At 35.7% G+C, this 17,335-nt stretch overlaps 1 protein-coding gene across 2 annotated transcripts in view; it reads left to right on the top strand.

Annotated features, from left to right (window-relative positions):
* Tmx3 (thioredoxin related transmembrane protein 3) overlaps positions 1-17,335 on the top strand; it is a 41,966-nt gene that overhangs the window by 10,858 nt on the left and 13,773 nt on the right. For both annotated transcript variants that reach the window (XM_052155320.1, XM_052155318.1), the window contains exons 6-9: positions 573-653; positions 3,116-3,215; positions 3,825-3,902; positions 12,263-12,329. In XM_052155320.1, coding sequence (XP_052011280.1) covers positions 573-653; positions 3,116-3,215; positions 3,825-3,902; positions 12,263-12,329 — 326 coding nt within the window. The remainder of the gene's footprint in view (positions 1-572; positions 654-3,115; positions 3,216-3,824; positions 3,903-12,262; positions 12,330-17,335) is intronic.

Here is a 17,335-nt window from a genome sequence, read left to right as displayed (position 1 = left end):
AAGTGCTGGGATTAAAAGCGTGCACCACCATGTGCAAATTACTCATTTTTCAGAAGATGTATACTGTAACTTTATACTACAAAGTAAAATGTATTCCTGTTGTATGCAGTATAGCCTTTTCATATGCATCTGTTTGGTTTTTTTTTTACAAACTTAAACTTTATTTTTTATATATATTTATTATTATCTTATGCATATTTTTGACTGCATGTATGTCTGTGTGAAGCTGTCAGATCTTGGAGTTACAGACAGTTGTGAGCTGCCATGTGGGTGCTGGGAATTGAACCAGGATCCTCTGGAAGAACAGTTACAGTACTCTTAACCGCAGAGCCATCTCTCCAGCCCCTAAACTTTATTTTTATTAGATTATAATATAATTACACCATTACATATGTATTTTAAGTTGCTGTTCCTCAAAAGACAATTGCATACTTTGTTTTACACAAGTGTGCTGTTCTTAAAGCTTCCTCTTATTTAGTGTTTTATACATTTTAAATTTATATTTTAAGAGAGGGGGATTGAGACTAAATATGAAGACAGTTAATTTCAAATTCTTACCTTTAATTTTTAAGATTAAAGGGAGACTTGGCATATAACTACAGAGGACCGCGGACTAAAGATGATATAATTGAATTTGCTCACAGAGTGTCTGGGTAAGTAGATTTTAATATTTGAAAGAAAATGTATTTAGTAGACCACATTGGGTATACATATTTTAGATATAAAATGCAATTACAAAAAATTTACAGTTAATATAGCATATGCAGTAAAATTCTATAATGATGTTTCATAATTTGTAGTATATGTTAATTTTGTGTTTAACACCATTTTGTTTAGAATTTTTTCTCTAATGAATTGTAATAAATTTTCGAGTTTTTATTACATATACAATTTAGATATGTACGTTTATATTATGTAAATAAATTTATTTATAAATATATGTCCTATTTACAAAGGATATCCTCAGCTCCTACCTCACCCTCCTCTCAGGGATGCTTGAAACTAACTAGTACCAGATCATATGAATGCACTCTTTCTTTCTCTCAAAATACCTTGTACTTAAAGGAGGCACTTTATTTCCTTTCTTTAGTATCTAGATTTCCAGTGTTACTAACTTCTGCACTTTGGGTCCATTGACAAAGTAAGGATTACTTTCATACAAACCCTGCAATTCCTTCATAAATCAGTCTGGCAACTCAAAGGGCTATAGAATTGCAGATGTGCAGGTTGCATATACAACATACATATAATGAACAAAGAGATGATTCACTGGCTTTCTGTGTCCTCTCTGAGGGAAACCATTATACAATAGGGTTTCCCATTATTCAGAACAGTGCATAGTTTTACTTATGAGCTGTTTCCTGTGGAAGTTTCTACTTAGTATTATTGACCATAGTTGTTATATGTAATTAGAAACATGGAAAATGAAATTAGGAAAAAACAGTTACCAACTTCATGAATCTTTTTTTTTTAACTTCATGAATCTTAATTTTTAGAATTTTTTTTATGTTGGGATGCCATATGTCAATTTATATTTCTTGTTCTCTAATTTCAGAGTTTTAAGAAAAGCCCAGAATATTATTGTTCTTATAGACTTGGGATTTCATCCCTAGTTTGTGGTGCTAAAAATATTTATTTTAATGCATCTAAATTAATTTTCCCTACTATCACATGTTTTTAATGCTACCTGCAATATATTCTAGCAGTATTTGTTTAGCAAGTGACATAGCTAAAAACTCAGTGAGCCATCTTCATTGAACTATAGATCTTTGACTTATTGCTGATCAGAAAGCAGATTTTTTCCACCAGCAATTCCTGATGATTTGAATGTTAGTTTTTATACGAAATGTCTATGTCTTGCTCAGATACAGAGAATATCAGAGTTTATAGTTATATTTATTATATGTCCATATCTTTTTGAAAAATACTTGTCAAGATCAGTTAATTTATATTGGGTTTGAAGTTTTAGGCACTTTAATAGCTTGACAAAATATATTGGTAAATAAATAGCTTGAGGTTAAAATGGGATAGGTTTATTGTGTAAAATGATGCCTCAAAATATATGTGTAAATGCATAGAATTAGGAATGATCTTTATTAGAGTTTGTGATGCTTATACATATAATTTCACTTGTATTTTTTCATTGTGATTCTGTGTGTCTTTTCATCTTCTCTGTGAATAGGTAAATTTTGAAATAAGTTTATTTGAAGTGAGGTCAGTGGTATGCACTTGACCCTCATGACTTCAGATAACTTTATATTTGGCAGTTATTGAGAACCTTTTTCCTTAACCCTAGGAAGAGATTCTCCTGATGTGAAAGTACCTTTAGAGTAGAGGTGATTTCATGACTCAGTTCCAGAGTTGCATCACTTTCTGGTTAATTACGAAGGATTGAAGCAGAGGCTAGGGAAAATGATGCAATGACCTTAAGAACTGTGTGTTTTGAACTTTGTTTTGTGGACTGAAAGTATGATAATCTATACTAAATTTTGAAAAAGAAAGTATTCATTTCTTAACTATTTTATAAGTTTTAGTGTAATTTATCCACTTGCTTTTTAAAATAGCAATAATAAATTTTATAGCATAGTTTTCTTTTTGTGATAGTGTAACTATTGTTACCACTTTATTTTTCTGAAAATAATAATATAAATTGGAAGCTTAGGGCTTTGACTTCTGTAGGATATTTAAGAAGTGTAATATATTTAAATTGACACATATTATATAAAAATTAACTTTTGTTGACTCCTGAGATACTATTTCATGATCTGTTTCTTTAAATATGCTTTTGAAACTGAAAGAATTTTCAGGTGAATTGTCTTGCTTTTAGCCAAGGACTGTAAGCAGATGATCATTCTGTTTCTCAGTAATCAAAAACTAATATTGATGATGTGTTAAAAAGATGTATTTGGAACTGGCAAATTTAATTTTGGGTATTACATAAAGTGTTACTATATAGTACACAAACACCACAGACGGAAGTTTTACTTGGGTAGGTTTGGTGCTATACTTAAATGCAGATAAACATTGCTAAAACATTAAATAAGCCACTGTCACATAAATGGAATGAATTGTGCACTATCTTTAGCTCATACCCATTTGTTTTGTTTTCACACAGGGCTTTAATTCGGCCTCTTCCAAGTCAACAAATGTTCGACCATGTACGGAAGAGGCACCGTGTATTTTTTGTTTATATTGGTGGAGAATCACCCTTGAAAGTATGAAAGTATCTTTTTCTTCCACATAAACAGACATGTTGTAATTTTTTTGCTGTGAAGCCGCGATTTTACCAAAACTTTAAAACAAAATATTTTAGTTTATCTAAGTATTTTTCACAATGAAAACACTTTCTTTAATCTCGTACTAAATTTGCAATTATGAAAGTGACGTAAGTAAAATGTGGGTAAATATTGCCTGCCTTAGTATTTCTTATGTTACTGACCAGATTATTTAAATTTGCATTACTTTTTAATACTTCAAGTGAAAGACTGAAAAGTGCAGTGCAAATATTACCTTTTTAAAGCAAAGCACTGTTTCTACTTACTGCCATTAGTATCATTATTCATCATTGCTAATCTCTGTTAATAAACTAGAATCAACTTTGTATTATAATTCATCAACTCTCTTTGAAGGAGAGAGAAGCACTTAGTTGCAATGATTGTTTGCCTTGACAACAGTGTATTTGGTCTGGTTACAGTTTCTTCTTTCACTGAAAGTTGACATGGTAGGAAATTCTTCAAGGTATCTATATACCTTTAATTATTAAATGGGAAGTAAATTGTGACTTTTATATTTAAGATATCCTTTTTCTCTTTATGTTATCATAGGAGAAATACATAGATGCTGCTTCAGAGTTAATTGTATATACCTACTTCTTTTCTGCCTCAGAAGATGTGGTTCCTGAGGTAATATTTAATATTTGATTTAATAATAATTTATTCTTAAAAATCATGATTTGATTTTACATGTCAGATTTATTCATAACGTTTATATGTAAAGAAATTTTTTTTGCTATTAATGTCCTATTGTTTACAATTCATGAGCCAATACTTCCACACTCATGGCACTTAGAGATTTCGGTTACATTAGGGACTTTTTTTTTTCTCTGTGAAATAATACTAGTAAGCAGTGATATATATCAACCCCCCCCCCAAAAAAAAGCTTTTAAGTAGTTAGTTATGTGTATGCTGCAAATTCAGTTTTTTCCTGGTTCCTCACACCAACAGCAAATAAATATTACAAAAACAAGATTCCGGAGATGCCACCAAAAAGTAAATGGACAGTGTGAGAATTGGGATATGTAGGGGTGGACAACTGTTGTACATTTTTTTGATCCAAAAATAAAGGGAGATATGTCTAAATAGAAAATATTTGAACTAAAACCTGCTTCATGCAGGTCTATGGATAGAATGTATCAGAGACAAGGAAGAGAGAGTACAGGACAAGTACAAGATGGTGCAAGTACATGCACAAGGCAAGAGGATACCTTACATATTTGAGAGTCAACACAATAGCCAGTGTTCCTATACTATGGAAGGGGGTAGAAGCAAGCAGAAGACCCATTCTGTTGTGTATTTCATAGCGTGCATAACAAAGTTGAAATTGATAATGAATTCAAGTCTGAATTAAGTAAGAACTTAATCGTCTATAACGAAGAGAATATGATTAGGACAGTGGTTCTCAACCTTCTTTATGATGCAATGCTGTAATATAGTTCCTCATGTTGTAATGACCCCCAACCATAAATTTTCATTGCTACTTGACAGCTGTAATTTTGGTACTGGAACGAATCATAAAATATAAATATCTGATAGGAAGGTTATCTGACATACAACCTGTGTGAAATGCTTGAGAACCACTGCTTTCTTACATAACTAGGTTTTTATATTATAAATGGAATTCTGAAATGATTTCAGCTTGTTGAAGAACGTCTATTTTTGTCAATCTAAATCCACTCCAGTTTTCCCAGTTTGGCATAAGATATTATACTTTAGAGCAGATCATGTTTATACCCTTAATATGTCATGTCTCCTTTTTTAGATATAACAATTTTTATATTTACAGTCAGTTCCATATTTAGCACACCGTTGTGTGATTTTTGGCAAATGAAAATAGTTGTGTAACCACTACCTCTTGAAACTGTAGAATTAAATCAACAGGAGATAGAGACAGCAGCTGAAAATGAGCCTATGCTACATGACACTATTTTTTTTATTAGATATATTCTTTATTTACATTTCAAATGATTTCCCCTTTCCTGGCTCTACCACCCCCGGAAATCTCATAAGCCATCTCCCTTCCTGCTGTTCCCCAATCATGCCTCTCCTGCTTCCCTGTCCTGGTATTCCCCTACACTGCTCTATCAAGCCTTTCCAGGACCAAGGGGCTTCTCCTCCCTTTGATATCCAACAAGGCCATCCTCTGCTGCCTATGCGTCTGGAGTCATAGGTAACACCATGTGTACTATCTGGTTGACAGTTTATTTCCTAGGAGCTCTGGGAGTACTGGGTGGCTCGTGTCATTGCTCCTCCTATGGCACTGCAAACCCCTTCAGTTCCTTGGGTCTTTTCTCTAGCTACCCTGTTGGGGACCCTGTGCTCCATTCAGTGGCTGGCTGAAAGTGTCCCCCTCTGTCTTTTTCATGCACTAGCAGAGCCTCGAGGTGACAGCTATATTCAGCTCCAGTCAGCAAGCACTTGTGGTCATCGAAAATAGTGTCTGGGTTTTGTTAACTGTATATGGGATGGATCACTAGGTGGGGCAGTCTCTGGATGGTCTTTCCCTCAGACTCTTCTCTGCACTTTGTCTCCGTATCTCCTTCTGTGGATGTTATGTTCCCCTTCTAAGAACGACCAGAGTATCCATACTATGTTCTTCCTTCTTCTTGGGCATCATTTGATATGTGAATTGTGTCTTGGGTATTCCAAGCTTCTGGCCTAATATCTATTTATCAGTGGGTGCATACCATGTGTGTTCTTTTGTAATTAGGTTACCTCACTTAGGATGATATTTTCCAGTTCCACCCATTTGCCTAAAAATTTGATGAATTCATTGTTTTTTATAGCAGAGTAGTAATCAATAGTATAAATATACCACATTTTCTGTATCCATTCTTCTGTTGAGAGGCATCTGGGTTCTTTCCACCTTCTGGCTATTATAAATAAGGCAGCTGTGAACATAGTGGAGCATGTGTCCTTATTACATGCTGGAGAATCCTCTGGGTTTATGCCCTGGAGTGGTATAATAGGGTCCTCCAGTAGTATTATGCCCAGTTTTCTGAGGAGCCGCTAGACTGATTTCCAGATTGGTTGTACAAGCTTGAAATCCCACCAGCAGTGGAGGAGTGTTCCTCTTTCTCCACATCCTTGCCAGTACCAGCTGTCTCCTGAGTTTTGATCTGAGCCATTCTGACTGGTATGAGGTGAAATCTCAGGGTTATTTTGATTTGCATTTTCCTGATGACTAAGGATGTTGAACATTTCTTTAGGTGCTTCTTTGCCATTTGATATTCCTCAGGTGAAAATTCTTTGTTTATCTCTGTACCCCATTTTTAATAGGGTTATTTGGCTCTCTGGAGTCTAACTTCTTGAGTTCTTTGTATATATTGGAAATTATCCCTTTGCGAATGTAGGGTTGGTAAAGATCTTTTCCCAATTTGTTGGTTGCCATTTTGTCCTATTGACAGTATCCTTTGCCTTACAGAAACTTTAAATTTTTTTTTAATTTATTTTCTATATTCTTTGTTTACATTCTAGAAGCCTTCCCCTTTCCCAGTCCCCCCCACCCCCATATGTTCCATAAGTCCTCTTCTCTCTATCCATTAGAGCATAAGCTATTAGTGTTCTGTTCAGGAAGTTTTTCCCTGTTCCCTTGTACTCAAGGCTCTTCTTCCCCAGTTTCTTTTCTGTTAGTTTCAGTGTGTCTGGGATATTTATGTGGAGATCCTTGATCCACTTGGACTTGAGCTTTGTACAAGGAGATAAGAATGATTGATTTGCATTCTTTTGCATGCTAGCCACCAGTTGAACCAGCACCATTTATTGAAAAGACTATCTTTTTTCCATTGGATGGTTTTAGCTCCTTTGTCAAAGATCAAGTAACCATAGGTGTGTGGGTTCATTTCTGGGTTTCAATCCTATTCCATTGATCTATCTGCCTGGCACTGTACCAATACCATGCAGTTTTAAATACTATTGCTCTGTAGTACTGCTTGAGGTTTGGGATACTGATTCCACCAGAAGTTCTTTTACTGTTGAGAAAAGTTTTAGCTACCCTGGGTTTTTTGTTATTCCAGATGAATTATAGATTTGTTCTTTCTACCTCTATGAAGAACTGAGTTGGGATTTTGATGGGGATTTCCTTGAATCTGTAGATTGTTTTTAGGAATGTGGCCATTTTTACTATATTAGTCCTGTCAATCCATGAGCATGGGAGATTTTTTCATTTTCTGAGGTCTTCTTGGATTTCTTAAGAGACCTGAAGTTCTTGTCATACAGGTCCTTCACTTGTTTGGTTAGAATCACCCCAAGATACTTTGCACTGTTTGTGGCTATTGTGAAGGGTGTTGATTCCCTAATTTCTTTCTCAGCCTGTTTATCCTTTGAGTAGAATAAGGCTACTTAGTTAATTTTATATCTGGCTACTTTGCTGAAGTTTTTTTTATCAGCTGTAGGAGTTCTCTGGAGTCTTTTAGGTTACTTAAGTATCATCTGCAAATAGTGATAATTTAACTTCTTCCTTTCCAATTTGTATCCCTTTGACCTCCTTTTGTTGTTTAATTGCTCTAGCTAGAACTTCAAGTACTATATTGAATAAATATATATAGAGAGGGCAGCTTTCTCTAGTTCCTGATTTTAGTGGGATTGCTTCAAGTTTCTCACCATTTAGTTTGATGTTGGCTACTGGTTTGCTGTATATTGCTTTTACTATGTTTAGTTATAGGCCCGGAACTCCTGTTCTTTCCAAGATGTTTAACATGAAAGGATGCTGAAATTTGTCAAATGCTTTTTCAACATCTACTGAAAGGACAATGTGGTTTATTCTTTGAGTTTGTTTATGTAGTAGATTACATTGATGGATTTCCTTATATTGAACCATCCCTCTATCCCTGGGATGAAGCCTACTTGATCATGGTGAATGATCGTTTTGATATGTTCTTGGATTTGGTTGGTAAGATTTTTATTGAGTATTTTTGCATCAAAACTCATAAGGGAAATTTGTCTGAAGTTCTCTATCATTTTTGTATCATTGTATGGCTTTGGTATCAGCGTAATTGTGGCTTCATAGAATGAGTTGAATAGTATTCTTTTTGTTTCTATTTTGTGGAGTAAAGAGTATTGGTGTTAGGTCTTCTTTGAAGGTCTGATAGAATTTTGTACTAAAACCATCTAGTCCTGTGCTTTTTTTTTGGTTGGGAGACTTTCAATGACCGCTTCTGTTTCTTTAGGGGTTATGGAACTGTTTAGATGGTCTATCTGATTCTGATTGCATTTTGGTATTTGGTATCTGTCTAGGAAATTGTCCATTTTATCCAGATTTTCCAGTTGCATTGAGTATAGGCTTTTGTAGTAGGATCTGATGATTTTTTTGAATTTCCTTGGTTTCTGTTGTTATATCTCCCTTTTCATTTCTGATTTTTTTAATTTGGATGCTGTCTCTGTGCCCTCTGGTTAGTCTGGGTAAGGAATTATTTATCTTATTGATTTTCTCAAAGAACCAGCTTCTAGTTTTGTTGATTCTTTTGTATAGTTCTTTTTTTTCTACTTGGTTGATTTCAGCCCTGAATTTGATGAATTCCTGCCTTCTCCTCTTGAGTGTATTAACTTCTTTCTGTTCTAGAGCTTTCAGGCATGCTGTTCAGCTGCTAGTGTATGCTCTCTCCAGCTTCTTTTTGGAGCCACTCAGATATATGAGTTTTCTTCTTACCACTGCTTTCATTGTGTCCCATAAATTTAGATATGTTGTACCCTTATTTTCATTAAATTCTAAAAAGTCTTTGATTTCTTTCCTTATTTCTTCCTTGACCAAGGTATCATTGAGAAGAGCATTGTTCAGCTCCCATGTGTATGTGGGCTTTCTGTTGTTTTTTGTTCCTATTGAAGATCACCCTTACTCCATAGTGATCTGATAGGAGGCATGGGATTAGTTCGATCTTATATCTGTTGAGGTCTGTTTTGTGTCCAATTATATGGTCAGTTTTGGAGAAGGTACCATGAGGTGCTGAGAAGAAGGTCTATTATTTTGATTTAGGATGAGATGTTCTTTTAGATATATGTTAAATCCATTTGTTCCAAAACTTTTGTTAGTTTCACTGTGTCTCTGTTTAGTTTGTGTTTTCCTGATCTGTTCATTGAGGAAAGTGGGGTGTTGAAGTCACCCCCAATTATTCTGTGAGGTACAATATGTGCTTTAAGCTTGAGTAAAGTTTCTTTTACAAATGAGGGTGCCCTGGCATTTGGAGCATAGAAGTTCAGAATTGTGAGTTCTTGGTAGATTTTTCCTTTGATGAGTATGAAGTGTCCTTCTGTGTCTTTTTTGATGACTTTTGGTTGAAAGTCAACTTCATCCAATATTAGAATAACTACTCCGGGTTGTTTTCTGGAACCCTTTGCTTGGAACAAATGTTTTCCAGCCTTTTATTCTGAGGTAGTGTTTGTCTTTGACACTTGGTCCTGTTTAAGTATCCAGTCTGTTAGTCTATGTCTTTTTATTGGGGAATTGAGTCCATTGATGTTAAGAGATATTAAGGAATAGTGATTGTAGCTTCCTGCTATTTTTGATGTGATTTTTATGTTTGTGTGGCTATCTTCTTTTGGGTTTGTTGAAAGAAGATTAATTTCTTGCTTTTTCTAGTGTTTAGTTTCCCTGCTTTTGTTGGTGTTCTTCATTCATTATCTTTTGAAGGGCTGCATTTGTGGAAAGATATTGTGTAAATTTGTTTTTGTCATGAAATACCTTGGTTTTTCTATCTTTGGTAATTGAGAGATTTACTGGGTATAGCAGCTTGAGTTGGCATTTGTGTTCCCTTAGGGTCTGTATGACATCTGCCCAGGATCTTCTGGCCTTCATAGTCTCTGGTGAGAAGTCAGGTGTAATTCTAATAGGTCTACCTTTATATGTTACTTGACCTTTTTCCCTTACTGCTATTAATATTCTTTCTTTGTTTAATGTATTTGGCGTTTTGAGGAATTTCTTTTCTAGTCAAATCTATTTAGAGTTCTGTAGGCTTCTTGTATGTTCATAGGCATCTCTTTCTTTAGCTTAGGGAAATTTTCTTCTATAATTTTGTTGAAGACATTTACTGGCCCTTTAATCTTCACTGTCTTCTATACCTATAATCCTTAGATTTGGCCTTCTCATTTTGTCCTTGATTTCCTGGATGTTTTGGGTCAGGAGCTTTTTGCATTTTGTAGTTTTTGTCTTGTCAATGCTTTCTATGGAATCTTCTGCATCTGAGATTCTCTCTTCTATCTCTTGTATTCTGTTGTTGATGCTTGGATCCATGACTCCTGACTTCTATGTCCAGAGTTGTTTCCCTTTGTAATTTCTTTGTTTCTACCTATATTTTTAGATTCTGTATGGTTTTGTTCAATTCCTTCACCTGTTTTTGTGCTTTCCTGTAATTCTTTAAGGACCTCTACCTGTTACCTGTGTTCTTCTGTATTTTTAAGGGAGTTATTTATGCCCTTCTTAAGCCCTCTATCAGTATCATGAGCTGTGATTTGAAATCCAAATCTTGCTTTTCTGGTGTGTTGGGGTATCTAGGACTTGCTGTTGTGGGAGAATTGGGTTTAGATGGTACCACGTTGACCTGATTTCTGTGTGTAACATTCCTACATTTGCCTTTTGCCATCTGGTTATCTCTGGTGTTAGTTGGGCCTGCTGTCTCCAGCTGGTGCTTGTCCCTCCTGTGTGCCTGTAAGCCTGTCTCAGCACCCCTGGGTGACTGGCTTTCCCCTGGCACAGAGTGCTGTGGCACTGCCCAGGTTCTGGGGCAGGTAGGTCCTGGTAGACCCTGCCCCAGCTGGTCTGACACTCGGGTGTTCCCTGTGTTCCTGGCTGTACCTTCTTGCTGAGTCACAGGAGCAGAGGGCAGCCTCACCTCTAAATGTTGGACTCCTTGCAGAGATGTCCCCTGGCAGGATAGGTGCATAGATGGCTATAGTGTTGCCCAATTCCTGAGTACAGGTAGAACCCTGGGAGACTGAGTCCCAACTGATCAGACACTTGAGTGCTCCCTGCGTTCCTGGCTGTAAAGGCCCGCTCAGTCGCAGGAGTGAAGATCGACACTTTATTTTTAAAAAGAAAAAACTGAAAACTTTAAGACCAGACCCAGCACTCACATCGGTGTGATAATAATCATCAAGGAATAGAGGAGTAAAAGAGAGATGGGACTAGATTATCTGCTTTAAGCCCTTCCAGGAATGACCACTTCATTCATTTGAAGGGGATCAAAGCCTCAAACTGAAAATAGAAACATCATATCATTTTAGTGGGTGAGTGTCTAAGAAAGGGTGAATCTAGTCATAGTTGAGAGCTTTTTCACTACCTGAAGTAGTTTTTTTAATAACATGTAATTTTAGTAATAATGTGTCATTATAAGGTCATTTATCATATTGCCTCTATGGTAAGATGTACCTGAATTCCTTTATTTACTGTTATTTTCATGTTTCATGTACTCATAGGTAATTGTCTATCCAAATTATTTGTCTAATGATTGTCATAATTTTACCCTTTTGAAATACAAAATAGAAGGAGGTTCTTTTAGGTGATATCTTATGAATGACAATTGTGTTTTAAAAAATAGTTTGTAGAGTACTTGTTACCTAATGTCATTCATAATTATCCTGTGAGATAGATGCTGTCATAGGCTTTATGTTTCTAGGATGATGCAATTGACCCTAGATGAAGTGACTGAATATCACATAGCTGGTGAATGGTGGGGCATGACATCCTTAGGTGGGCTTAGGTCCTGCTGTTCTGTGCTCCAGATTCAACTTTATCTTTTCCTACTCAGAATGCTGTTCCTAAAATGAAGAACTCCTAAAAGTAGTTCTTCGTTTTTCTTATATCAAGCATGATATTTCCAGGGAAGTATCTGAAAACATTCAGATATAAAATTTGGCTGAACTTAATATATACTCTTTTTAATCTTTAGTTTTTGTGTGTATGGCTTTTTTTTCTAGTTTCTTTCAATGCTTTTGAAATTGTGGTTACTAATTGAACTGCTAGTGTTAAAAGTTAAATGTCTAATATTCTTCTGCAGTACGTGACACTGAAAGAGATGCCCGCTGTGCTTGTTTTCAAAGATGATACTTATTTTGTTTATGATGGTAAGTTACAAAGCTTTAACTCATATAAAGCCTTTGATAATTAAAACATTGTTATAAGGAGGCATTTATAAAAGATTTTGTAAGTGCTACCAGTGTCACATATGGTAGAGTGATCTTTTAACCCTTCAGTAGTTTTCTAATCAGTAAACTTTCATTCTTAGTTGCTAACAATGATTTTGTGTGCATGTGTGTGTGTGTGTGTGTGTGTGAAATTATTTGCCACCTTAAGAAATAAGCTGTATTCTATTTCTGTGCATTAAAATGTTCAGACTTAATTTTAGAAGGATAGCTAGCTAACTTTCATCATACATAGATAAAATAAAACATCCTCAGCAGAATGAAACCTTTATGCCCTGTTTAGGTATTTCTCCCCCTCTGTCAGAAAACATTTCCTAGAAATGAATATTTCATTTTATTTAAATTTTATTTTGCTATCTTTCATAAGTCATAAAAAGAATGGCATAGTAAAACCCTAGTACTCACAGTAAAATAAATAGTTAAGAGGACCTTACTGCAGTTGATTCTGTTTTATTGTTTCTCTTATGAAGCATTTCAAAGCAAGCCTAATGGCATTTTGTCCTAATTGTCAGTGTTTCCTGAATCTTTTTTTTAAAATGTGGGTTATATTTTTAACCTTCTTGGTTATTGGACCACTGAAGCAAAAAAAGTATTTTCATTATTTTAGTCATTGAACATGTTATTTTGATAACTGAGTTGAGAAAACTAAGCATTTTCTATTTTTTATTGTGTTTAATCGAACTAACTTTAAGTTCTTGATATATAATTGTCATTACTGCATGCTATATATTACTACACATTGGGTGTATCCTATTACTTGGTAAAATACAATACCTACTTAATATTATATTATTTTTATCCTTTAAATGATTCATGCAGTGGATAGTATGGCAGATAAATGTCGTACATCACTAGAACATTAAATAAGGAGATCTATGAACAGCAAATCTGTTCATAGGTTCATTCATTCAGGGGATAGTTAGTGAAATGAACATAAGAGGAACTTGTGCATATAAAAATAGAAAGAAAAGAACCCATATATGTCTTTATTTACCTTTTTTTTGATTATGGAACTGCTAGCAGAAGTGCTCATTGTATACTTGACCATTGAAACTCTTTTAGTATTTTTAAAGTGTTTTCTTAAACCAAGTTAAGATCTAGCAGTATCTAGATTCAGCCATTAAATCTCTTATTCTAGTTCTGCTAAGAGGTTGGTAACTTAGAGAGCTACAGTTACCTTTGATTCTTTTTTGAAAATTAAAAAATAAATAAAACATAACTAGTCATGCTTGTCTAGATTTATATATATATTCTCTGTACCTGCCTAAAGAAAGTCCCTCTCCTTTCACCTTACTTTCCACTTCAGATGTCATTTATGTTTGAGAGAGAAGTAGTAGGTGCAGTTCCTGAGGGTATTGTATATGCCCAGATTTGTTGCCAATTTTGACCCTGCCTGAAGCCTTCAGGTGAACAATAGATCTCATAATACCTCAGATGTTTATTCTGCTACTAGTTATTTATGAATCTGGAAACATTTGGATAGTACCACAGGGATAGTTTTTTGAAGAGTTTTTTTTTTTTTTTTTTTTCTTTTTTTTTTTTTTTTCTTTTTTTAAAATTTTATTTATTGAATATTATCTTCATTTACATTTCCAATGGTAAAACCTTTCCAGATTCCCCCCCCCAAAAGACCCCCAAACCCTCCTCCCACTCCCTGCCTTTATGTATATGCCCTTCACCCGACCCACTCCCACCCCCTCGATTTCCCTTTGTTGGGGGCATCTATTGAGCCTTTACCTGGCCAAGGACCACTCCTCCCACTGATGCCCAATAAGGCATTCCTCTGCCACATTTTTGGCTGGACTCCTTGGTTGATGGTTTAGTCCCTGGGAGTCCTTGGGCGTCTGGGTGGTCAACAACGTTGCTCTTCCAATGGGGTTGTAAACCCCTTCAACTCCTCTGGACCACTCTCCAGCTCCTCTATTGGGGACCCCACGCCCAGACCAATGGTTGGCTGCTAGCATCTGCCTCTATATTTGTAAGGCTCTGTCAGGGCCCCTCTGGTGACAACCATGGCATGCTCCTTTTGGTATACACTCCTTGTCATCCATAGTAGTCTGGGTTTGGAGACTGTTTATGGGATGAATCCCCAGGTAGGGCAGTCTAGCTACAGTGTATTTACATATAATAAATAAATACATCTTAAAAAAAGAAATACACTGTGAACACTTAAACAAAGAAAAGAAAGAGAAAGGGAAGAAGCACAGTGCTGAGATAAATTACAAATTTAGGAATAAAAGAAAGATGTCATTTCAATCAGTGTCACATTAGAAGATAACTTTTTTTTTTTTATTTGATATAATTTATTTACATTTCAAATGATTTCCCCTTTTCTAGCCCCCCCCCCACTCCCCGAAAGTCCCGTAAGCCCCCTTCTCTTCCCCTGTCCTCCCTCCCACCCCTTCCCAGTTCCCCGTTCTGGTTTTGCCAAATACTGTTTCACTGAGTCTTTCCAGAACCCGGGACCACTCCTGCTTTCTTCTTGTATCTCATTTGATGTGTGGATTATGTTTTGGGTATTCCAGTTTTCTAGGTTAATAACCACTTATTAGTGAGTGCATACCATGATTCACCTTTTGAGTCTGGGTTACCTCACTTAGTATGATGTTCTCTAGCTCCATCCATTTGCCTAAGAATTTCATGAATTCATTGTTTCTAATGGCTGAATAGTACTCCATTGTGTAGATATACCACATTTTTTGTATCCACTCTTCTGTTGAGGGATACCTGGGTTCTTTCCAGCATCTGGCAATTATAAATAGGGCTGCTATGAACATAGTAGAGCATGTATCCTTATTACATGGTGGGGAATCCTCTGGGTATATGCCCAGGAGTGGTATAGCAGGATCTTCTGGAAGTGAGGTGCCCAGTTTTCGGAGGAACCGCCAGACTGCTTTCCAGAGTGGTTGTACCAATTTGCAACCCCACCAGCAGTGGAGGAGTGTTCCTCTTTCTCCGCACCCTCTCCAACACCTGCTGTCTCCTGAATTTTTAATCTTAGCCATTCTGACTGGTGTAAGATGAAATCTTAGGGTTGTTTTGATTTGCATTTCCCTAATGACTAATGAAGTGGAGCATTTTTTAAGATGCTTCTCCGCCATCCGAAGTTCTTCAGGTGACCCCCTTCACAATAGCCACAAACAGTATAAAGTATCTTGGGGTGACTCTTACCAAACATGCAAAAGATCTGTATGGCAAGAACTTCAAGACTCTGAAGAAGGAAATGGAAGAAGACCTCAAAAAATGGGAAAACCTCCCATGCTCATGGATCGGTAGAATCAATATAGTTAAAATGGCCATTTTGCCTAAAGCACTATACAGATTCAATGCAATACCCATCAAAATCCCAACTCAATTCTTCACAGAGTTAGAAAGAGCAATTATCAAATTCATCTGGAACAACAAAAAACCCAGGATAGTTAAAACTATTCTCAGCAACAAAAGAAAATCTGGGGGAATCAGTATCCCTGACCTCAAGCAATACTACAGAGCAATAGTGTTAAAAACTGCATGGTATTGGTACAGTGACAGGCAGGAGGATCAATGGAACAGGATTGAAGATCCAGAAATGAACCCACACACCTATGGCCACTTGATCCTCGACAAAGAGGCTGAAAACATCCAATGGAAAAAAGATAGCCTTTTCAACAAATGGTGCTGGTTCAACTGGAGGTCAGCATGCAGAAGAATGCGAATTGATCCATCCTTGTCTCCTTGTACTAAGCTCAAATCCAAATGGATCAAGGACCTCCACATAAAGCCAGACACTCTGAAGCTAATAGAAAAGAAACTGGGGAAGACCCTTGAGGACATCGGTACAGGGAGAAAGTTTCTGAACAGAACACCAATAGCGTATGCTCTAAGAGCAAGAATTGACAAATGGGACCTCATAAGGTTACAGAGTTTCTGTAAGGCAAAGGACACCATCAAGAGGACAGATCGGCAACCAACAAATTGGGAAAAGATCTTCACCAATCCTACATCAGATAGAGGGCTAATATCCAATATATATAAAGAACTCAAGAAGTTAGACTCCAGAAAACCGAACAACCCTATTAAAAAATGGGGTACAGAGTTAAACAAAGAATTCTCACCTGAAGAGTTTTTAATTTATCACATTGTACAGTCCTTAGGAAAATTACCATTACCATGGAATGAATATTCTAGCCTAGTAATCAACTTGAATTTTTAGGTTCAGTTTTCCAATTTCTAAATCCAACTTTATAAATTACTTCAATTTGGCATTTATTTTATAGATATGATTGATTAAGATAGTTTATGTAGCAATGTAAGTGACAGGAAAGGAAAATCACACCCTTCAGTTCGTGAGTACCCTACAGGCGATTAAAGACCTCTACTTTTAATGGTTTCTTCGTGCCATTGCCCTGTTTCCAGAAGTATTTCACAACTATATTTTTAATCAGGATGTAATATTTCCTGTCTGCCTAGAAAAGGAAGTAATAAGCTAATGTCCTGTGTTTTATGTTTAAGTCGTAGATATGAGAAAGAATTGTAAATAAGATAAAAATCTAATAAACAGGAGCAAAGAAATTACAATACAAATTACCCACAATGATAAGAACCAGGTAACACCTTCACTAGGCTGTCATTTAGGAATATATGTTTTCATTTGATCATTTTGTCACTATCTTTTTTATTTTGTTTTTCAAATGAATATTCAGTCTATAATAACTATGTATTGTAATTTCTTTTTAAACTTAAAACTGGACTTTCTTAATATGTTGCAAAACATACTGTTTTGACTTGGGCATTTTAATTTATTTTAATTGTTCTTTGGTAATTTTAGTGATGCTATAATAAATAATTGCTTTGTTCATCAATCCTTTTTTACATCTAATTGAGTAGAATAAACTACATAAGCACCAGCTTAAGGTTTTATAATTATAACATTGTGTTAAATACTTTAT

Source organism: Apodemus sylvaticus, chromosome 13 (assembly GCF_947179515.1).
Source record: "Apodemus sylvaticus chromosome 13, mApoSyl1.1, whole genome shotgun sequence".
Classification (NCBI taxonomy): domain Eukaryota; kingdom Metazoa; phylum Chordata; class Mammalia; order Rodentia; family Muridae; genus Apodemus; species Apodemus sylvaticus.
This window is presented reverse-complemented; position numbering and strand designations above follow the sequence as displayed.